The sequence below is a fragment of the Alternaria ventricosa genome (assembly GCF_023758065.1).
Source record: "Alternaria ventricosa strain BMP 2768 chromosome Unknown scaffold_29, whole genome shotgun sequence".
NCBI classification, from domain to species: domain Eukaryota; kingdom Fungi; phylum Ascomycota; class Dothideomycetes; order Pleosporales; family Pleosporaceae; genus Alternaria; species Alternaria ventricosa.
Genome location: NW_026055709.1, coordinates 207,741 through 227,234, shown reverse-complemented (window position 1 = coordinate 227,234; position 19,494 = coordinate 207,741). Strand labels below are relative to the sequence as shown.

At 52.3% G+C, this 19,494-nt stretch overlaps 11 protein-coding genes across 11 annotated transcripts; 8 read left to right on the top strand and 3 right to left on the bottom strand.

Moving 5' to 3' along the window:
* Positions 1-19: 19 nt before the first annotated feature.
* J4E93_010375 (uncharacterized protein) lies at positions 20-981 on the top strand (the record flags this gene model as incomplete). The annotated part of the gene is made up of 3 exons (XM_049348256.1): positions 20-30; positions 80-126; positions 176-981. 3 exons carry the CDS (start codon positions 20-22, stop codon positions 979-981), a joined length of 864 nt encoding a protein of 287 aa, XP_049194635.1.
* Positions 982-1,400: 419 nt separating this feature from the next.
* Positions 1,401-2,347, bottom strand: J4E93_010374 (uncharacterized protein; the record flags this gene model as incomplete). Its single annotated transcript, XM_049348255.1, has 3 exons — positions 1,401-1,766; positions 1,819-2,147; positions 2,326-2,347. The coding sequence occupies 3 exons, from the start codon at positions 2,345-2,347 to the stop codon at positions 1,401-1,403; spliced, it is 717 nt and encodes a 238-aa protein (XP_049194634.1).
* Positions 2,348-3,000: 653 nt separating this feature from the next.
* J4E93_010373 (uncharacterized protein) lies at positions 3,001-3,736 on the top strand (the record flags this gene model as incomplete). The annotated part of the gene is made up of 2 exons (XM_049348254.1): positions 3,001-3,048; positions 3,101-3,736. 2 exons carry the CDS (start codon positions 3,001-3,003, stop codon positions 3,734-3,736), a joined length of 684 nt encoding a protein of 227 aa, XP_049194633.1.
* A 422-nt stretch (positions 3,737-4,158) lies between these two features.
* Positions 4,159-6,601, bottom strand: J4E93_010372 (uncharacterized protein; the record flags this gene model as incomplete). The annotated part of the gene is made up of 2 exons (XM_049348253.1): positions 4,159-6,426; positions 6,494-6,601. 2 exons carry the CDS (start codon positions 6,599-6,601, stop codon positions 4,159-4,161), a joined length of 2,376 nt encoding a protein of 791 aa, XP_049194632.1.
* Positions 6,602-7,374: 773 nt separating this feature from the next.
* On the top strand, positions 7,375-7,985 carry J4E93_010371 (uncharacterized protein; the record flags this gene model as incomplete). The annotated part of the gene is made up of 2 exons (XM_049348252.1): positions 7,375-7,906; positions 7,957-7,985. 2 exons carry the CDS (start codon positions 7,375-7,377, stop codon positions 7,983-7,985), a joined length of 561 nt encoding a protein of 186 aa, XP_049194631.1.
* A 197-nt stretch (positions 7,986-8,182) lies between these two features.
* J4E93_010370 (uncharacterized protein) lies at positions 8,183-9,067 on the bottom strand (the record flags this gene model as incomplete). Its single annotated transcript, XM_049348251.1, has 3 exons — positions 8,183-8,766; positions 8,852-8,959; positions 9,016-9,067. The coding sequence occupies 3 exons, from the start codon at positions 9,065-9,067 to the stop codon at positions 8,183-8,185; spliced, it is 744 nt and encodes a 247-aa protein (XP_049194630.1).
* Positions 9,068-9,901: 834 nt separating this feature from the next.
* On the top strand, positions 9,902-10,233 carry J4E93_010369 (uncharacterized protein; the record flags this gene model as incomplete). Its single annotated transcript, XM_049348250.1, has 3 exons — positions 9,902-9,955; positions 10,011-10,046; positions 10,102-10,233. The coding sequence occupies 3 exons, from the start codon at positions 9,902-9,904 to the stop codon at positions 10,231-10,233; spliced, it is 222 nt and encodes a 73-aa protein (XP_049194629.1).
* A 385-nt stretch (positions 10,234-10,618) lies between these two features.
* On the top strand, positions 10,619-11,647 carry J4E93_010368 (uncharacterized protein; the record flags this gene model as incomplete). The annotated part of the gene is made up of 1 exon (XM_049348249.1): positions 10,619-11,647. One exon carries the CDS (start codon positions 10,619-10,621, stop codon positions 11,645-11,647), a length of 1,029 nt encoding a protein of 342 aa, XP_049194628.1.
* A 546-nt stretch (positions 11,648-12,193) lies between these two features.
* On the top strand, positions 12,194-12,889 carry J4E93_010367 (uncharacterized protein; the record flags this gene model as incomplete). Its single annotated transcript, XM_049348248.1, has 1 exon — positions 12,194-12,889. One exon carries the CDS (start codon positions 12,194-12,196, stop codon positions 12,887-12,889), a length of 696 nt encoding a protein of 231 aa, XP_049194627.1.
* Positions 12,890-13,901: 1,012 nt separating this feature from the next.
* J4E93_010366 (uncharacterized protein) lies at positions 13,902-14,354 on the top strand (the record flags this gene model as incomplete). Its single annotated transcript, XM_049348247.1, has 1 exon — positions 13,902-14,354. The coding sequence occupies one exon, from the start codon at positions 13,902-13,904 to the stop codon at positions 14,352-14,354; it is 453 nt and encodes a 150-aa protein (XP_049194626.1).
* Positions 14,355-14,663: 309 nt separating this feature from the next.
* On the top strand, positions 14,664-16,277 carry J4E93_010365 (uncharacterized protein; the record flags this gene model as incomplete). The annotated part of the gene is made up of 2 exons (XM_049348246.1): positions 14,664-14,780; positions 14,928-16,277. The coding sequence occupies 2 exons, from the start codon at positions 14,664-14,666 to the stop codon at positions 16,275-16,277; spliced, it is 1,467 nt and encodes a 488-aa protein (XP_049194625.1).
* Positions 16,278-19,494: the final 3,217 nt, after the last annotated feature.

Below are 19,494 nucleotides of genomic sequence, written 5' to 3'. Positions count from 1 at the left end.
AGCCCTATATACGCCCAAGATGAGCTCTACGTAAGCAACATGCTCGAATACAACACTCATCCATACTAACCATCCTCAGTACAACCCCACCACCCCGCATCCGCGCTGCGCTCTTCGACATGGACGGTAAGCGACCCATCACTTCTTCCCTCACCACCACTAAAAACCTTCCCAGGCCTCCTCATCGACTCCGAAGACCTCTACAGCATAGTAACCAACACGATCCTCGAGCGCTACGGCCGCCCACCCCTCCCCTGGTCCGTAAAAGCACAATTGCAAGGACGCCCCGGGCCTCAAGCAGGCAAGATATTCCACGACTGGGCGCAACTCCCCATTTCGCACGAGCAATTCCTCGCCGAGCAAAAGGAACTTCAGAAAGATATCTTCAGCACTACGAAGCCGTTGCCGGGGGTTATGGACTTGCTTGCAGGGCTGAAGTCCAGGGGCGTACACATGGCGCTTGCGACGAGTAGTAACAAGAATAACTTTGAGATCAAGAGTAAGCACCTAGGCGACCTTTTCGGACACTTCAAGAAGGAACATCAAGTCCTAGGCGACGACCCAAGAATACCCTCTGGCCGCGGTAAACCCGCGCCGGATATCTACCTCCTCGCCCTCTCCACACTGAACAAGTCCCTCGAAGCAGAAGGCCAGCCACCCATTCAACCAGAAGAGTGTCTTGTGTTCGAAGACAGCGTGCCGGGCGTTGAGTCGGGAAGGAGAGCGGGTATGCAGGTGGTTTGGTGTCCGCATCCGGAGTTGCTGGTGGAGTATAAGGGGAGGGAGAAGGAGGTGCTGGCGGGGCTGACGGGCGAACATAAAGAGGATGAGGAGAAGCAGTTGCAGAAGAGTGAGGTGGAGGTGACGCAGGGGAAGAGGAAAGTTGGTATGCCGGGGGAGATTGACGATGGGTGGGGGAGGTTGCATAAGAGTTTGGAGGATTTCCCGTATGATAGTTATGGGATGAGTAGTAAGGCGTGAGGTATAGAGGTGGGCTTATTCAAGCTTCTCAATGAAGAGTATGGAACAGTCAGTAGGCCGATGCGTGTACTATACATGTGAGAAAGATTCCAAAACATAATAAAGTCTTGCATCAGATGACCCTCCATTTTGCAATCTAGATTCAGTCATGAAAACATGATTCGTATTCTTTTGTCATATACTCCATGATGTGATCATTAACCCGCACTGCGCACCAGACACGCTAGGATAGGACTCGGAAATACGCAAGCGACCTATAGATGCAACCTCTCTTCTCCATCTTTCAGTCAAAGGTATCAGACTCCAACCCCTCTTGCCCCAAAGAGATTGAGGCAGAAACGCCCGTCACCAGTCATGCGCGCCATGCCCACCCAATCAATCTCGTGCAGTCATACGCTTGTCGCAAGAAGATGGAGCAACTACGCCACTTCCTCAATCTTGGGCTTGTCGCCTGATGCGGCCGCCTCGGGGGTCTTGTCCTGGCTGGCCTTGTTCTCGTCGTCGTTCTCGAGTTCGGGCATGTCGTCGTCATCGTCGTCGCTGTCGTCTCCGCCCATGCCGCCCATACCGGGCATGCCTCCCATTCCGCCGGCACCGCCCATACCCTGCATCATGCTGGCCATGTCCATGCCCTCCATTCCGGGCATACCGCCGCCGCCAGCGCCGAGCTTGCTGAAGTCGATGCCGCCGAAGCCACCGTCGCCACCGCCACCGCCGGCCATTGGGTTCATCTGGTTCATAGACTCGTCCTCGGGTGCCTCGTCTTGCTCGTCCTCGTCGACCCACTGTAATGAGTTAGCGTACTGCTCTTGAATGTTCCGATATCGCTCAGCCTACCTTGTCGAAGTTGGTCTTCAGGAAGTGCATCTTCTTGGTGTCCTTGAGCAGGCGGGGCCAGAACTCCTCCTTCATCTCCTTCTTGCGCAGTACCATTGTGACATCGCGACCGCTGTGGCTTATCTTGGACTCCTTGGGGTCGATCTCGGCGAAGAACTCGAGGTCGATGGCGTATGTGCACTTCTTGGATGTTGAGGTACCCTTGAAGCTGAGTGACTGCTCCTTAAGGTCTAGCTTGAGGTCTGACTCGGGTACGTCGGCGGCGACGATGGTGAGGTATACGTAGTTCTTCTCCGGGTCGTCGGCGGACGAGCGTTGCGCCCAGGTGACTGTCGCGCGTCAGCATTTGTTGAATACAGTGGTTGCAGGCTCTGAAGATGATGTATATCGGTCGCGAAAGGCGGTGCAAGGCGCACGTGGAAACGAGGGCTTGCCGCGGACGAGCAGCCATGTGGTGCGCTCCGATAACATCTCAGAGCTTGCATAGCGGGCAAGGCTGCAGCTTACCTTCGGGAGTGACAGTGGACATGTTGAGGGTGGAAGGTGTCTGTTGTTGTTTCCAATCGAGTTCGGAGGGTCGTTCAGGATGTGGGAGTGGTTTTACGGGGAGTGTGGTGTGAAGTTGTGGTGTAGTGTTTGTGTTGACGAAGCAGATTGAAGGTGGAAGAAATGCAGTATGTGGAGGGACTAGCGTGGAAAGCAATAGAAGCTCTATGGAAACTTGGAGTTGAGGGCCCCGGTTTTGGTCGATCAATTACGGAAAGCAACTCGCAGGAAGATGCAGCGGCAGATTCGATAGGTGTCTTAGATGCGCCTTGCTGTCTCTCCCAGTGCTGCGTCGAGGCAATGCTGCGTGGATGCTTGGGGCTAGTGGGTTGTTGCGACTGCCCCGCGAAAGAGCTCAACGTCACAATAGGCCCGAGCTCGATCCTGGAGCGGTTGCAAGGCACCCGAACAACGCCTCGGACCCTTACACGTGCACATGAGTCTTGCATTCTGCATTCCACCACAAATCACTGACCAACACGCTTCCACCGCAACCACATTAGCAAACTCGACGAGACGCGCTATCTGAACACCTTCACCAACACCCGCGTTATCCGCGTCTACCTGCACATACATCACCTCGACAAGGCATCGATCAATTCAATCGCGCAGCGCACACCACATTGAGCGCCCACCATGGAGACCATCAGAGGTCTCCTGTGGAAGCCCACACCCGAGGAACAAGTACACACCCCTCTCCAAGTCCTTATCATCTCTCCCTCTAACAACCTCCCAGAAGCGCAAATGCAACGCCCTCGTCCGCCAAAACGTCCGCAAACTCGACCGCGACATCCAACAACTCAAAGCAACCGAACAAAAAACCAAAACCCTCATCCAGCAATCCTCCAAACGCGCCGCCCGCAACCCATCCATGGCCAAGCAAGCCAACCAAGACGTCCGCATCTTCGCCCGCGAGCTAATCCGCGTCCGCAAGCAAAACAACCGCCTCATGACGTCCAAAGCGCAGCTCAACAGCGTGCAGATGCAAGTCAACGAGGCGTTTTCGGTGCGGAAGATAGAGGGGAGTATCAAGGCGAGCACGGGCATCATGAAGGACGTGAATAGCCTGGTTAGGTTACCCGAGCTGACGGGCACGATGCGCGAACTTAGCTCTGAGCTTATGAAGGCGGGGATTATTGAGGAGATGCTGGATGATACGCTGGGCGAGAATGAGATGCTGGAGGGTGAGGCGGATGAGGCGGAGGAGGAGGTGGATAAGGTTTTGAGTGAGGTGCTGAAGGATCGATTGCCGCCGAGTAAGGCGAAGGAGGAGGAGTTGCCGGCTGCGCCGCAGGCGGAAGAGGAGGAGGAGGAGGATCAGGCGGAGATGTTGGCACAGATGCGGGGACGGTTGGAGGCGCTCAAGAGCTGAGTGGGAGGGGTTGTATATACGGTCATCTTTTGGGTTTTTAGACTAGACAGAGCGTGCGTGATGCGCTGATTGGGTGTTGAGGCGTACTATAGGAGCAGTTGCATACCCCCCAAATCTGAAGTGCGGACACGATGGCACAGTCCATCTGTCGTAGCAAGCATGATCACCGCATTTCTGTCAGGATTTACGTGGTAGCAACATCTCTTCGTTCAAAGCGTGCGAACGCGACTCATGACGCCATGTCAAACTACATGTCTCATAACGTGTTTGGTATCAATTCGTAATCAGTCGTCCTCCCACACACATGCATCCACCCACAACAAAGCTTTCCTCCAATCCATCATGACAACACAATTCATCTCTTCCAGTACATGAACCCACAACAAGGGTCGCTGAAACCCCCACATACACATACACATCAATCAATCTCCCCTGATAATCTTGCCAACAAATTTCAACTCCCATTCCTTCGGATCCTCGCCTACAAAGCGCGCATTTGCCTTCTGGTCTAGCATCTGCATTGTCACAGCAATGCCATCATACCACTCCCTTACTTTATCAACCGTGTCTTCGCTCCAAACAGTGAGTACGCCATCCGGACTGCGGGGCGTGGGTTTAGGAGGGACGCCGCGCATCTTGAGAAGCATGTTGAGGATGTCGCTGAACTTCTCGCCTTGCTGGGAGAGCAGCGAGGGGGATTTGTCGAGCGGCCATCTAGGATTACGGGGCGCTTGGTGGGGAGGGAGGTCTAGTTGAGAAGCTGGCGGTGATGAAGTAGATTGTAGGGCTGTGGCTAGATCGTTGTCAGCGCTGGGTGGGTGCTTGAATGCGTCGTCGTCGGCTTCTGGGGCGGGTAGATTGGTGGACGGCAGTTCCCAGGAGCGGAACAGCCAGCACATGCGCTCTACACAGGCGAGGAGGATGACGGCGACGAGAAAGGTTTCGAAGGGATTCGCTTGTTGACGCTGTAGGAGGCGTCGTTCCAGGTCGTTCATTACGATGCGTGCCAGGCATGCGGCACGCTTTTCTGTCGCGCCCATGAGCTGAGTGATGATGAGGCTGTAGGAAGATTCGTGCTCGAGGGGCGTGATGGGCGTGCGGATGGCGTCCTCCATATCTCCTGGTGCCAATGTAGATGGAGTGATGGTAGGCGCGAGCGAGGGATTTGAAAAGAGAAACCATTCAAAGTTCCGGGACGTGAGCACGCGCGTGAGATTCCAGAGTTCTAGGGCCTTTGATATTAGTCCATCTGCGCTTGACGATGCAACGCTCTTGGCGGTCTGTACAGTCATCCTCATGAAGTTCGAGTCTTCGGTATCGGCAAAGTGGCCACCCATCTTCTTGATATAGTGGTCTAGCTTCCCACTGACATCGTCATCACTGTCTATGAGTTCGAGATCCGGGGTAGCTAGTCCAGCGAAGATCGCAGGATCGATGTCCGCGTTTTGCGCTGTCTGCGTCTGCTGACATTTCAGCGGCGTAAAAGTAGCAAAGATACCGGAGTGGGGGAAGTGGGTTGCTTCTATACGCCCTGGGGTTTGGTCGAGCCGGATCTGGCCCTTGGCTTGATTCGTTGCATGGAATGCTAACACGCTATGAAGACCTGCAGAGTAGAGACCGAACTCCTCTGCAATCCTTGTCCTGATACATGGCTGCTTCCATAATCGCGCACTCTCGACGTTCTGGCAGGTGTTGCATGGGTTGTCGCCCGAACATGGTTTTTTGAGCATGCGACACCGAATGCACGCGCCTCGCTTGCGCACTTCCTGTACTTCTTTCCGTCTGGAGTCCGTGAAACGTCCCCTGACCTTAGGCTTAGCCGGCTTCTGGTTCATGCTGAAGTCGGTGGTGAAGTGGGTCTGGTTGCCTGGACTCACTGCAAGTGGTCGTTGATGGCTCATTCCCTTGTTTAACTGGTCGTTCACGTGCATCTGCTCCTTGCCATGGTCTTGTAGCATCGGGTCCAGTGAGTTGGGCTGTATGTTCGGCCAATGTCCTCGTCCTTGGGGATGGAAGAACTTGCCGTCTGACATACCCTGCATACCGTGCGCTGAGAGATTCATGTCCGACTCCATAGGCATACCATTTGACAGCGGCATGAGGTCATTCGCTGCTGATGCTGCCATGACGAGAGACGGAACCATGTGCGACATCGATCCAGAGCTTGACAGAGGCATATGACCCATGTGTGGTGAGGCAGTTGGAGAGTGATGCAATGACCCATTGAACTGGTACATGGAGGGCATTGCTGGCGCATGCGACATGTCCATGCCATGTGAGAGGCCGCCCATATCAGAGCCATCGGGCCGGTCATCCTGTATCAGAAACTCTTCCAAAAGCCCTGCATGGCTCGCATTGTTGTTATGGTTGTGGTTGCCATGGTTGTTGTGGGCCTGCGACGGCTGCTTCTCTGCCATGCGTTTCCCGGAGAGGTCCAGATGTTGTCGCGACACCTCCGCCAGCGTCTCAAGCGCAGACAGCTGCTTCGACGGCGCAAAAGGAAGGTTCATCTTCTGGCCATGCTGCATCTGGCTCGGCCCGGGTGCATTGGTGGTGGCCGTCTGCGTCATATTGTCGGGGAGTGGCAGCTCGTGCATCTGCAGCAGCGCGCGCTGGCGGTCTTGAAGCGGTAAAGCGGGACATTTCTTGACGAGATGATTCGTGAGACTGTCTATGCGACCTTTGGGAAACTGCGATGTGTAAGCTATTATGGCTCACTCTACACCGTCAACTTTTTTGCGGAGCGGGGTCACTCACCTTTTCGCCGCACGACTTGCACGTGTGCTGGTAGCGGTTGCTTGCATCTTCCAGCTTGGGTCCGCGCTCGAAGTACTCGAGAATCAACTGGTTGGGTCGACGACCCATGATGGGCCCAAAAGTTGCGTTCAATTGTGTGGTGGGTGACGAAAGATTACTGCCGGAAGTATTTGGCGGTCAGTAGCCGGCGGTCCAAGAAAGCTGAGGTCTGCTATGGTTGGTCGGTCCGTTAGCCCTCATCTGACATCATAACCCATCTTTCACTCTAGCTTCACAACTATCACTACTGCGCCAGCGCTATACCTAGATGCCTGAAATTAATCATTGGCAATCATGTTCACGTATCTGAATGATACGTCGATGGTTGAGTGCTGACTGACAGCGTCCAGCTCACGGATCTCCAGCAGGAGACTACACGTCACAAGCCGCAGAACCACTAAGCCAACGAGATGAATGGAGCGCAGGTGCATAGATACACATGATGCATCACTGTATACCACGTTTCGGCCTCGAAAGATCATGGACGCGTTCCTGACTAGAGACGCGACTAACCAGGATGCAACGCGCCCTGCATGCGTATACATGTGGAGCGAGTCAGGAGCGGTCGATGCATCCATCTGATCCAAGATCAGCTAGGCATTTGTCATGACCGCATGACCGCATGATCAAAATGGCGATTTCCCTCCCTTGGTCTCCAGGCTTTCCAAGGTTCTTTTTGGGTAACGAAATCATGACGTCCGCACTAGTCACGCCAAGTCAAGTAGGCTGGAATATGGACTACGACATCGCCATATCCGGATACATGTAAACAAATCCCTATCCCATATCTACGCCTAAGACCTCCCATCCGCCCTATGCAAACAACTTTCTGAACCATCAAAATGCCGACAACAAAATCACCAGCCGCAAACCCAACCATCACACCCGACCCATCTCAAAACGGCTCCACGATCCGGAAAGCCTTTCTCCTCGAAGCCTTCGCCAATCTCTTCACCATCCCGCTGATAACAAACACGCGCTGGACGCTCTCCCTGCTCCTCAACAACCCCTCCCGCGATATCAACCCTACCTCAGTCCTCTTTGCTCGTCTGTGCGGCGGTTTAATCGTAGGCGGTCTAACATCCGCTTTACTCGCCGGCGCGACCAATACGCGCAATGGAATCGAGAGCCGACGACCTACATATATGCTCTTGGGGCTTGGAGAGGCGGCTTTGATCCCAATGATCGTGTTGGATCTGTTGGAGGGAGGGGGACCGGGTGCGGCGCTGAGCAAGAAGGTGGCTGCAGTCAGTGTGGCGTGTTTGGTGCCGCCGCTTTTGTGGAGGTTATATGTGCTTTTCGTGAGGCCGGATCTGCTCGGTCAGTACACGGAGGAGAAGACGGGTGACGGTGGTGCGAGGAGGAGTGACGGATGTAAGTATTGTGTGCGGAATGGGCGAAAGTGTACCGCTGATCTGATCTAGATGGTGCTATTAATACCCGCGTAGACTGAGACGGTGGAGAAGCTAAGAGATAATCCATGGAAGTGGCATCTCATTCCTTGCAATGCTCTTTTGAAGTCCGGTGTCTTGTAGATTGCTTTCCGAATTATAATACTTTTCCATGCCCTATGTGCAGGACAAATCTTCCTTAAACGCCTCGCTGAAATCATATGCAATGTGTCTCTCAGACCCTCAGATGGTATAGTGCTTAGTCTGCGAAGCCTCCCCACTCCGCCTCGGAATCTTCGTCTTCCTCAGCCTCTTCTGTCATCTCCACTTCCTGCCCCCTCCAAGCTCTTAACCTATCATCAGCCAGAACCTCTTTCGCGGCATTCCTCAGCGTCTTCAACTTGCCCTCCTTGGCCATCCTCTCAATAGGCAACACTAATGTCTCCAATGTCTCCTTCTTATCTTCCTTCTCCCACGCCTGTCCCTCGACCTTCTCCATCTCATCGACGTAAACATCCATGACATGGTATCTCAGTCCGTTGGGAATCCTCATGTTCTCGCACTCAAGCGGTGTCTCTTCTACAACGGCATTCCATTGTTCCACCAAGCTCTTCTTCCATTTTTTATTGCTGAGGAAGGTGAAGGACGCGTTTACGTATTGGCGGATAAGGTAAAGGTACTTGTCTAGTCGGAGGGCTTCGATGCGGGTCCATTCGCGGGACATGGTGAGGAAAAAGGCGCGGATGAAGGGGAGTACGACGGGAGTTCGGAGGGCTGAGACTAGCGAGGCGAGGTCGCGCGATAGGCCTTGCTGGAGGGCGGGCTTGTCTTGCATCCATAGGCCTAGAAGTCTATTGTTAGCCTTTGCGAGACGGTTTGCGAAGTGCCATGGGGAGGTGTTTTAAGCCAAGCCACAAGGAGCGCGTACAGTAAAATAAGCCCTTCCATAGCTTCAGCAGGTCTAGTTCTGATATCTCTGATTGCGCGCCCAGGTACGTCTTGAGTGAATCGAGTGCATTGTCGCGAACTTTCTTGTCTGTCGCAAACGTTAGTCTTGGGATCGAAAGCCTCTAACGCATATTGTGCTCATACCGCTAGAAGCAAGGTTCCTTATGAAAGGGTTGTTTTGCGCGTCTGAAGCCATAATGTGCTATGTGATGTTGCGACGATGTCTTTGCTCTGAGGCCTGACATGCGGGCCGAACTTTTTTTGGAGGGCTCATGGATGCCGCTAAGATAGCGATAAGGCACCATGGCGCGCCACATGCGAATTAGCGCACGTTGGAGCACTGAGTGAACACGCGCATTTCAGGCACAACAACTTATTGTCTTGCGCGTCCCTGTTGCTAGAATTATGCTCGAAGAGGCGCTTGATGCTGACTTTAAGGTTTGCGCTCTAAGCGCGTTACAACTAGATCTGCTGCTACAAAGCTAACTTCGACGCGTTGCACAGAAGGTAAGATCTAAGCGTTGTGTCTGTACAAACCTTTTGCAAGGCTTTTAAAACAGTTAGAAAGAATAGTTTATCTATAGAACTACTACCTAGGCATTAGAGTGCTAACTAGATTAAGAGTTCTGAATTAAGCTAGTACAAATTAAGGAACGCGTGTTAGCTATATCGTCTGTGCGGATGCTTACTAAGCATTGTCTACTATTAGTCGCAGTCACGAACTAACTCTAGCAGCTAGGTGCCTAACTTCACTTTCCTAACAGCGTAAAGGAAAAACATCTAACGTAAACTATCTACGTTAGTTATCTCTTCTACGTAACAATATTGCTAGAATTCAAGGTCTCTAGCTAGTTCAGACTTCGCTGTCTTCTAGGTATGTTTGTCTTCCGCTCGCAGCCTACCTAGGGACCTCGTAACGCGACACATACTTTATACACGGCTCGATTTCATGACAAAAGATCTCGAGCATGCCGGCTAAGCCGAGAAAGAAGGCTAACGCGATGCAGTTGCAGCGCAAGGGATGCCATCTATGGTCGTAATCCCGGCTAACGGACACGAGAGGCGCCGTGTCCTAGTAGACCGCGTAAGTACTCTCTAAACTTCGGTCGCACGCGTTCTAATACTAAAACTATCTTTAGGTGCATTCGATTGTGTCAAATCGCGTTCAGAACGGTGTTAGTACCCCTTCACCCCGAGTGGTCCGTGCGCGATGCTGATATCAGGGTCTAGGACGAGCAATATCTGGTGCGCTGGACCTCGGACACGTCGACTTCGAAACCTCCGCTCAGCTGGCACTCTGTTAAGGACTTAGTGCGATGCCTAGAGCAGATCCAGGACTACCTTGAAGTGAGGGAGAAGTAAGCGGCATCTCAGTACTAGCTTTCGGCATCTTACTAACCGTTCTAGGAACTTACCGCTACCTTCAGACACAAAACCTTCGAGGAAAAGAAAGAGTCCTGATGGGGGTTCGTCGTACGAACGCCGCTCTTCACCATTCGATCGACGACTACAAGAGAGTCGTACGCCGTCAGCCTCTCGATCTTCATCCGTGTCATCTGCAGCAACAGTCACGTCTCCAGCTAGTGATATATACAACGGCGTTTTGGATGCTGATCAATATGGCCATGTCTTCTGTAGACAAGTGAGTATTTACGATCAGGTTCCCTTCGGGTCCTTCACTGACATGTGACAGGCGGCAGGTCATGACATAGCCGAACTTGACATTCGCACCGTGCCCACGCCAGAGATGAACCGCATTGCGCATCGTTCGAGTGTCGACAAAGCACTTATGTATATCCGCAATGAGTATGTCCGGAGACTAGCTAAGGTACCAGGCAAACCCATTCACTTGTTCAATGTGGTCGACAAAGCCACTCCCTCACTGCGCTTCCGGTACATCTCCGAATATGTCCTAGATGAGCAACAAGGTGTCTACCGCGCGTCACTAGAAACACAGCAAGGCTGCCAACAGTGTTCATCCCACATGGGTCGTGGCATCGGATGTGAATACACAAAGAAGTGTGACTGTCTGGAATACGCTGCAGTTGATGAGAGCCGCCTCGATGAAGAAAGAAAGCGGGAATACCAACTTGCGCTCGAAAACGGAGATTCAACAATGGGCTTTCCGAAGAAATTCCCTTACTTCGCCGAGGGCACGAAACGAGAGAAGACCGGCTGTCTCGTACCCTTTTACCTCAACTCCCGTCGTCCAATCTACGAGTGCAATGATAAGTGCAACTGCGGCCCCAATTGTCGCAACAAGAACGTTCAATTCGGGCGTCAGGTCGAAGTGGAAATCTTTAGAGCGAATGACGGGCGTGGCTGGGGTCTCCGCTGCAAACAAGATCTCCACGAAGGCCAGTTCATTGACACTTACCGCGGTGAAGTCATAACAGATGCCGAAGCCACGCGCCGCGAAACCTCGTCGTCGAAAGCAAAAGCATCGTATCTGTACTCGCTCGACAAGTTCGCTGAGTCAGAAGGCCTCAAAGATGAAGACCTCTACGTTGTGGACGGCGAGTTCATGGGCGGACCGACGAAGTTCATCAACCACTCGTGTGACCCGAATTGCCGGCAGTATACCGTCTCGTACAACAAGCACGATCCGAGGGTCTATGACATCGCGTTCTTTGCACGAAGGTTCATTCCAAAGGGCGAGGAGCTCACTTTTGACTACCTTGATAAGGAAGAGGGGGAGGAGATGGATGAGCCGGGCGAAGGGGCGCTTCCTTGTCTTTGTGGGGCGAAGAATTGCCGAAAGTGGCTGTGGACGTAAGGACTGTGTCACATAAGCGCATGCGACATACTACAAAGTTCAGGCCGGCGTGTGACAGAAGGGGGGATACCTGTCAGATTGGTGATGGGGTTATGTTCATGTGACGGCTGCATTGCTCTGCATCAGCGATGAGCGTTCTGGCGTCTGCATTTTCATTTTGTCAACTATGATACAATTCCATTATCAGTTTATACTTTCAGAAGCCTTCTTTCGTGTCCAACGTTGTCTTTGTCCATGCTGATGGGTAGGGGCAACTAGACGCGAACGCTTTTCGTCGTTCGTTTATCAGTGTCGTCCTGACTGAACCGACAGTTGCATCACTGACTTGCTTCCTGAACTACACCCATCGCACCGGCACACAGCTACGTTAATCGTAATCGCCTAGAACACAACATAGGTGTAGGAAAAAGTGGGTGCGGGCCGGTAAGTTACCCGGTAGCACATTTAGCGCTCGGACCACCGCCCACGCTCTCACCGAGAACCATTCAGTCTCTTGACCCCCAACTGCAATTTTCCGCCCCATCTGCTTTTTCATTTCTCTTCGTAATGAAGCCTAGCCTGCCTAACGAGGTAGACCGCGAGGATACGCCTGATCCGCCGGTGGTGGATTACCTTGACCGACTCCGAGATGACCTGTTGGAACGACTCCGTTGGGACGTTTTCGGCTCGTTGAACGACATCCAAGTCAAAGATCCTGGAAATGCTCTCACGCCCTTCATGGGCGCCAGCATCGCCTCAGAGTCCTTGGCAAGTCCCCCGTTCACCAAAATCTCGGTCTACATCGACGTCTGCGAGGAGAAACGCAACATGGACGAGCAAGAGGAGGAAGACCGATACGCTGCCCCAGAGCCGCTGATCATCGACAAGAAGGATGGCTCTTCTATATCCTTAGATGATTTCGTCTCGCAAGTCCACTCATACCTCAATGTCAATAAGGAAGAGATTATGCAATGCGAAGACGAACTGTACATGATCCCGGTGGACTTGGGCGACGGTGTCAAAGCGGTGGAACTCGTCCCTAATGATGATGACAGGGACTGGGCAGATGGATCTGGAGAGGACCCGGAGTTCAGTCATTTCCTTCGAAGCGGCAACATCCCAGAAGGAAGTCGAGTCTTTTTCGATAGGGCTATGATCAACCAAATCGACCAGGAAGAATATAGTATTCACGTGGTTCTTTTCGTTGAGGGCAATGATGGAGAAACGCTGGATTCGTTTTGGGAAAGGAAAAACAGGCCGTAGCAGCTCACCAAGACCAAGCAGAGTCAGCGGCAACAGCGACCGTTCCCTTTCCTGCCTAAGTCGATGCCCTGAATCGTGGCATCTCTATAGAGAGACTTTAAACAACTCTAACATTAAGTCTTGGAAAAAGTACTAATGAACCCCGCAATAGTCTACCACACGTACCAAAGTCCTCGAGATTTAGCCTTGTGTCAGGCCAAGGGGGGATGTAGTCTTACTTCAGCGGGTCAGGAACCCAAGTCTCGACTTAACTCAATGTACGCGGTCTTCGCTTTTGGTCATGCCACCCCAATGACCCCGCTGCGAAAGCGCGCTTCCGTAGCGAAGTGGCAATATTGGGCTCACATTCCAACGACATGGACCCTCGAGCCGTGGTGAACGAGGATGATGACGACCAACAATCTCTCCTCAATATGTAAGTGGTGATAGCAAGCTCCGTAGACCGAGTTGCGGTCACTAAGCCATGACATCCGGAGAAGGAACAGTGGAGTTTATTACTTGCGCTGTAAGATACCCAAAGTCTTAGCACGTCCATCTGAAACATGACCCTTATGATGATCGTGATCTTCACGCGACCGGCCCCGCGGCACCTGACAACACGGTTCTGGTACACGGCTACGTACCCGATGATGCACTTGCTGATAAGTGGATTATGGTTTCGTAGGTATACACATAGTAGTAATTCAGGAGCGCTACGATTGGGTGAGGCGGTCATATTGTGACTATCGTGCAGTTGTCACACATAGCGCCGTGATCACCCTTCTTTGCGCTGACACGTAAGTATCGTGGTATCTGGTACGGGAAAAAAGTAAAACGCTATGTCTACACCGTGTAAGCCTCGATATACGTCAGTTGAGCATGTACTTCCCTATTAAATCCGCAAGCTGTATCTGGTCAGGGTCTCTCTACATACCACAAGTCCACTTTCAAGATTGCGCAACCAAAGCACTTCCTTAACAGTGACTCCGGTCTCATTGTGCCACCATAACCCCGCTGCGACACCGACATGCAAATGTTTGCAACCATTCTAGAAAAGCTACGGCTTATTCCCAACACAACAAACGAGGGAAAGACACAAAACGAGGAAGGCATACCATACGTCCAACTCAACGACGAATACGACACAACCCTCCGGTTATCATGGACAAACGATCCAAAGAAACTGTACTTGTCTGCGTGTTTCGACCCGAAGCGCGAAGCAAATGTTGCAAAAGACTACAACATTGAAGGTCTTTGTCCAGTGGTCAAAGAAACCAAAGGCGATGAATTCATACTACGGGACAACGACGGCCGGTATTATCTTTGGGACGCATGGGTTGGTGAGTTGATGAAGTTCCGGGATTGGTGGATCGAAGGCTTCACGACAAAAGAAGAGCTAGTGGAGAATCTCGTGTGCAACATGACAGAAGCGCAAGCGGACGTGGAATTCATCGAGCGGAAGCGTAGAGACAGTGTGGTAGACTAGTCTTACCCTGCATCGTGTAGTCGACTTGAAGATCGGAATCGGGATGCATGCGAGGCGACGCGGGGCGAGGTTGGGAGAAAGAGGTAGTTTAAACTTTAAGCGACGTCGTCGGGAGCCAATGAAGAATGAGGACCCTGACCCACCATTTTTCGTGCCCCATTTTGCTGGTCCGTGACTCCGACGCAAAGGGACTACCACTGATAAAAGCGTCGACGCGGTGATCGTCGCCTGCCATGCCGATACCTGACTGAGACGCGTAGTACACGGAAGGGTTCTGCTAGCCTGGAATCTCTCTAATCAAGCAACAACATGCCTCAGTATCTCGTCAGGCTTGCGCAAGCGCATGAGAGTTTTCGCAAAGTCGAACTGCAAGCGCTAGCTGATATTGCTGGAGTGCCTTTACACTTCGTCAAGTATGAAGAAGATGTAAGTAGCTTTTCTTTCACCCAGCGGTCTTACTGTCTCAACTTCATCAGTCGCGTCTCTCGCAGTGTTGTTTTGGTTCAGATCCCGAAAAAGCAATCCCAGTGTCGCGTCACGCCTTACAAAAGCATACATTTCTGACGATCAAAGTCACCCTACTGCATTGTCGATCTGCCGTCAGAGGCTGCGGCACGAAAAGCCATCGCACGGAGCATCCTCGCACAGGGCATCTACGAGCTATGGGGTCAGGGATCAACATACGACGCCCTTCACGACTCCGTCCGCAGTCTGACCACATCCTGGTGGCCGCAGTACATTACGGCATCTTTCCGCTTTACCATAGAAGGCTATCGCGGAAGTAGATCAAACGATGAGCAGCGCGACATCATCGACAGTTTCTCCTACATGGCCTTCAAGGGACCACCGCGGATGCGAAACCCAGATGTCGCGTTCCGTGTCTTTGAAGATTACGATCTTAATGTTAAGAAGCCAAAGTACATTTACTTTGGTCGCTTCATCGCCGACTCGTGTCGCAACGAAGCCAAGAAGACGTTTGATCTTAAGAAGAGACATTACATCAGCACTACATCGATGGACGCCGAGCTCACGCTGCTAACGGCTAACATCGCACACGTGGCACCGGGAAAGTTGTTTTACGACCCTTTCATGGGCACGGGCGGCTTCCCGATAGCATGCGCTCACTTCGGAGCAGTGGTGTTTGGGAGTGACATTGACGGGCGCACTATCCGCGGGCTAGGAGGCAGCGCAAGAAGGGGACAGACGGGAAAATACGACGTCGTCGGCAACTTCAAGCAGTACGACTTAGAGTCCAGCTACCTAGGCGCCTTCGTCTCTGACCTCACCAACACCCCACTGAGAATAGCGCCACCCAGCAAAGATCACACGACAGGCTACCTCGATGGCATCGTATGCGACCCACCCTACGGCATCCGCGAAGGCCTCAAAGTGCTAGGATCCCGGCAAGCGCTACTCGACGTAGAACGCCAATCGCACCAAGACCAATTCAAAGAGCCCGGGTACATACCCCCGAAGCGGCCCTACTCCTTCACCGCACTGCTCGATGACATACTAGCCTTTGCAGTCGCAACACTAGTCCCCGACGGCCGAATCAGCATGTGGATGCCCACGGCGAATGACGAGGACATCGAGCTCATCATCCCGAGCCATCCTTGTCTTGAACTGACGTCGGTTTGCGTCCAGGCGTTTAACAAGTGGTCACGCAGGCTGCTGACGTATCGGAGGCGCAGGGAAGAAGAGGTGCCTGAGGGGGCGGCTGAGGCGGTGCGCAGGGAGTATGAAAAGGGGACTAGGGCTAGTGAGTTGAATGACTTTAGGAGGAAGTATTTTCAGGGATTCAAGGAGTTTGAGAGTATGAAGAAGGAGTTTATTCGCATGAAGGTGGATGCTAGGGCTGGGGAGGAGGCATCCACTGCGGAGGAGATGAGGAGTGCTCCGAAGGAAGACGATACCAAAACTTAGATGCTGCGTGCTTAACACGCATATCTGAAAGTCAAAATGATCTATCACGTCCATACATGCCTATCTGCTAACACTCATCGCTGAAATCCTACCAATCACTTCCCCTCAGTCCCCTCCCCAGGATTAACCCTCGCCCTCCACCTCCCATCCTCCCCCTTCTCCAGCACAACCCTCTTCTCCGCCGCCATAACCGCAAGACTCCCTTTATTCTTCTCGAACCACACTTGCCCCTCCTTTGCTCTCGATATACACAGCACGTCTGTCTGTGCAACCATCGTACCGCCGGCAGCCAGGGCTAGAGCACCAGCCGCCAGGACCGGACGCATGCTAGACTTTGTGACGTTGTTATGCATGTGGGGTTGAACATGGTTGATGATGGGTGTGCCCGGCGGGGACGGGAATGGAGGCGGCGGAGGTGGAGTTGATGGCGGAGGGGGGTTGGGACGTTTGAGTGGAGTACGGAGGAGTGTATCAGATAGCCAGAAGCGGTGTGTAATCCTGGGCATACAGCCTGCCATGGACTTTGGGAGATAGGATAGAAGCGACATATTTCCGACTGCCTGGATGAAATGATTTCAGTAGGGAAGGATCAAGGTTACTCAGCTTTGTTGTAGGGTTGAGTTGGTATGTTGTTTGTCCCTAGGTTTGACGAGCTGGGAAGAGAACGAGCAATGGAAGACAGAAGGCATATTTGCGCTGTATGACACTATGCGTGGTGTTGCGATGGCATCATCCGCTGGTGCTGTTACTTCACTGGTAGCTGCGCTGAAGTTGCTTTCACTGAGATGTACTGGAGCAAGATACGGCCGTGAAAGCTTAGCGTTCTTGCATGTTCCTCCAACTGTCTCCGTATAGCGTAGGAGAGGAAGACAAGACGACCTCGGGTATCGTCCGCGCAATGCTTCAACCAAACACGATTGTGAAAGCACATAGATGTACAAAGCAGAGCAATCAATGCATTTGTCGCAAGCCGTTTTGCTACTCTTCATACCCAGGAAAGATCCGACACTGAAATTTACCATGCTCATTCTCTGATATCCCCTTCGTGCGTATGCTACTCACCTCTTCCAAACTCTCTCCCTGTGCCACAGCCATCTGCACCCTATAATAGACCTCCTGAAAGTTGGTACTATGATAACAATGACAGACGTTCCACTCGTAGTAGGGTAACAGCCTATAGCCACGGCACCGGCGATCGTCGGGCACAAGACCGATGTTTCGCATGAGTTGAGGGTACCATAAGATGTCGATGACGTTCCCAAGCGTTACTCCGTTCTCACTGTGAATAGTGAAATTGGTGTGAAGAGTGTGGAGGCCCTCGGTAGAGCACTCCTCAGTCTCCAGATTGATGGTCAAGCGCATGACTGGAGGTTCGGTGGCGAACATCTCGCGCCATGTTGCGGAGCTCCTGTCAACATGAGGCTTTTTACAGTGCTTCAGTAGTTGGTAGCTGATGGTAAGGTCGACCTTCCGGTTCGCTGCATCCCTGTGATGTGGTCTGCGATAAGTACGGAACATCTCGAGTAGCGGATGAATTTCCACGCCATCCCAGGGAGTAGCCGTCACATCCGGAAGCTGGTATGGGTCATCTTGTAAGATGACAGCTTCCAATTTCATCTTATGAGGGAGCCTGTGATCGATGTGGATTTCGACCTCTGGCCCGAGTGTAGCTGGAGGCACTACCATGTCTTGAGATCGGTCTAGGCATGGGAGAAACATACGCTTGCGAATGTTGTCCGCGTCCAAGATGAAGGAGCGCCACTCTCTGTTGACACAGGAGGCGCGTAATAAATCGAAGTACCCAAGCCCTGAATCACCGAAGATCATAAGCTTCAGTTCGTTCGGAAGGTGTGCACTTGTCGGGCTAGACATTGCTACCTAGGTAGGATGATGCTGCCGATCGTCGTCAGTGGGAGTATTAATATATGATCACAGATTGCTGCACTGATTATGAGCAAACTTAGAAGCACCGAAGCAGAGTCCGACCGGAAGTGGTCATCGCTATTGCATGATCGTTCCACCATCACTCTTGTCGTTGGCTCTTCCGTGGCCGTTATCCATGTGATTCGCTCCGAGTCTGTACAATAGAGTGTGTGACGCTATGAATTCTGGCAGTGACGTTACGAAGCCTCAATCATGAGAACATAGAGAGCCCCAAGACATCAAATCCCCTTTCTCGCTCTACCTTTGCTTTCCACTCCCCGTCCTCCATTTCTAAAACAACCCTGAATTTGGCATACTTGGCCTTGCCGGAAGCCTGAACAACTACGTCGTTGCTCGCCCTTCCGTCTATAGTCTTGTCCTCGCTCTTGACTACCGTAGCCTCGAACTTTTCCCTTTCCCATTCCAGATCCGCCATTCTGCTCTCATACAGCTTTTCCTCACTCTTGTTCGCATGATAACAACGACATCTCTGCCCTACACAAAGTGGCCATTTGGTACCAAGGCACAATGGTATGTTCGGAACCAGGCCGACATTGCGTGGTAGCCGAGTGTACCATACCGCATCGAAGACATCTCCAAGCGTTACTCCTGTTGGGTTTCGCAGATCTTTGACGATGTCCCGGGGCCGGGATGTAGTTTTGCAGTCCCATTCCTTTATATGGAGAGACAGGTGCTCAAGCGGAGGCTGCGTTATGAGCATCTGGCGCCATGTTGCGGAGGCGTTCTGAAATTCTGGTTGATTGAGGTACTTCACTAGCTGGTAGCTAATGGACAGATTGCTCTCAGGTTGCTCTCCGTTGTCGTCTTTGCGAATGCGAAGTCGAGTGAGTGACTCTTCGAGGAGTGGGTGCATCTTCACGCTAGGCCATGGAGGAGCCATCCTAAATCCTAGGTACTTTTGGAGGACATGCCCCTTCCCACATTCCACCCATAGCCGATTTGGAAGGGCCCAGTGGATGTGCATTACCGCTTTATTTGGCTCGAGCGAAGACGATGGTATGATCGGGTTTTCAGTACTTGAGACATTTGAGAGAAACATCAACTCGCGAATAGGGCTCGTGTCCAGAATGTAGTTACGCCATTCTGTGTTTACTCGGTAAAGACGAAACCAGTGGAAGTATTCAGGACATGAATAGTTAAGGATGACTAGCACCAGCTCGTCTGGAAGATGCGGTTTATCGAGACCGAACAGCTGATGAGTAGACATTGCTGAGATGTTGTCGCTAGTGTTGGTTGGCGCGGGTTTAGATATATGGTGGCAGATTGCTTTGCT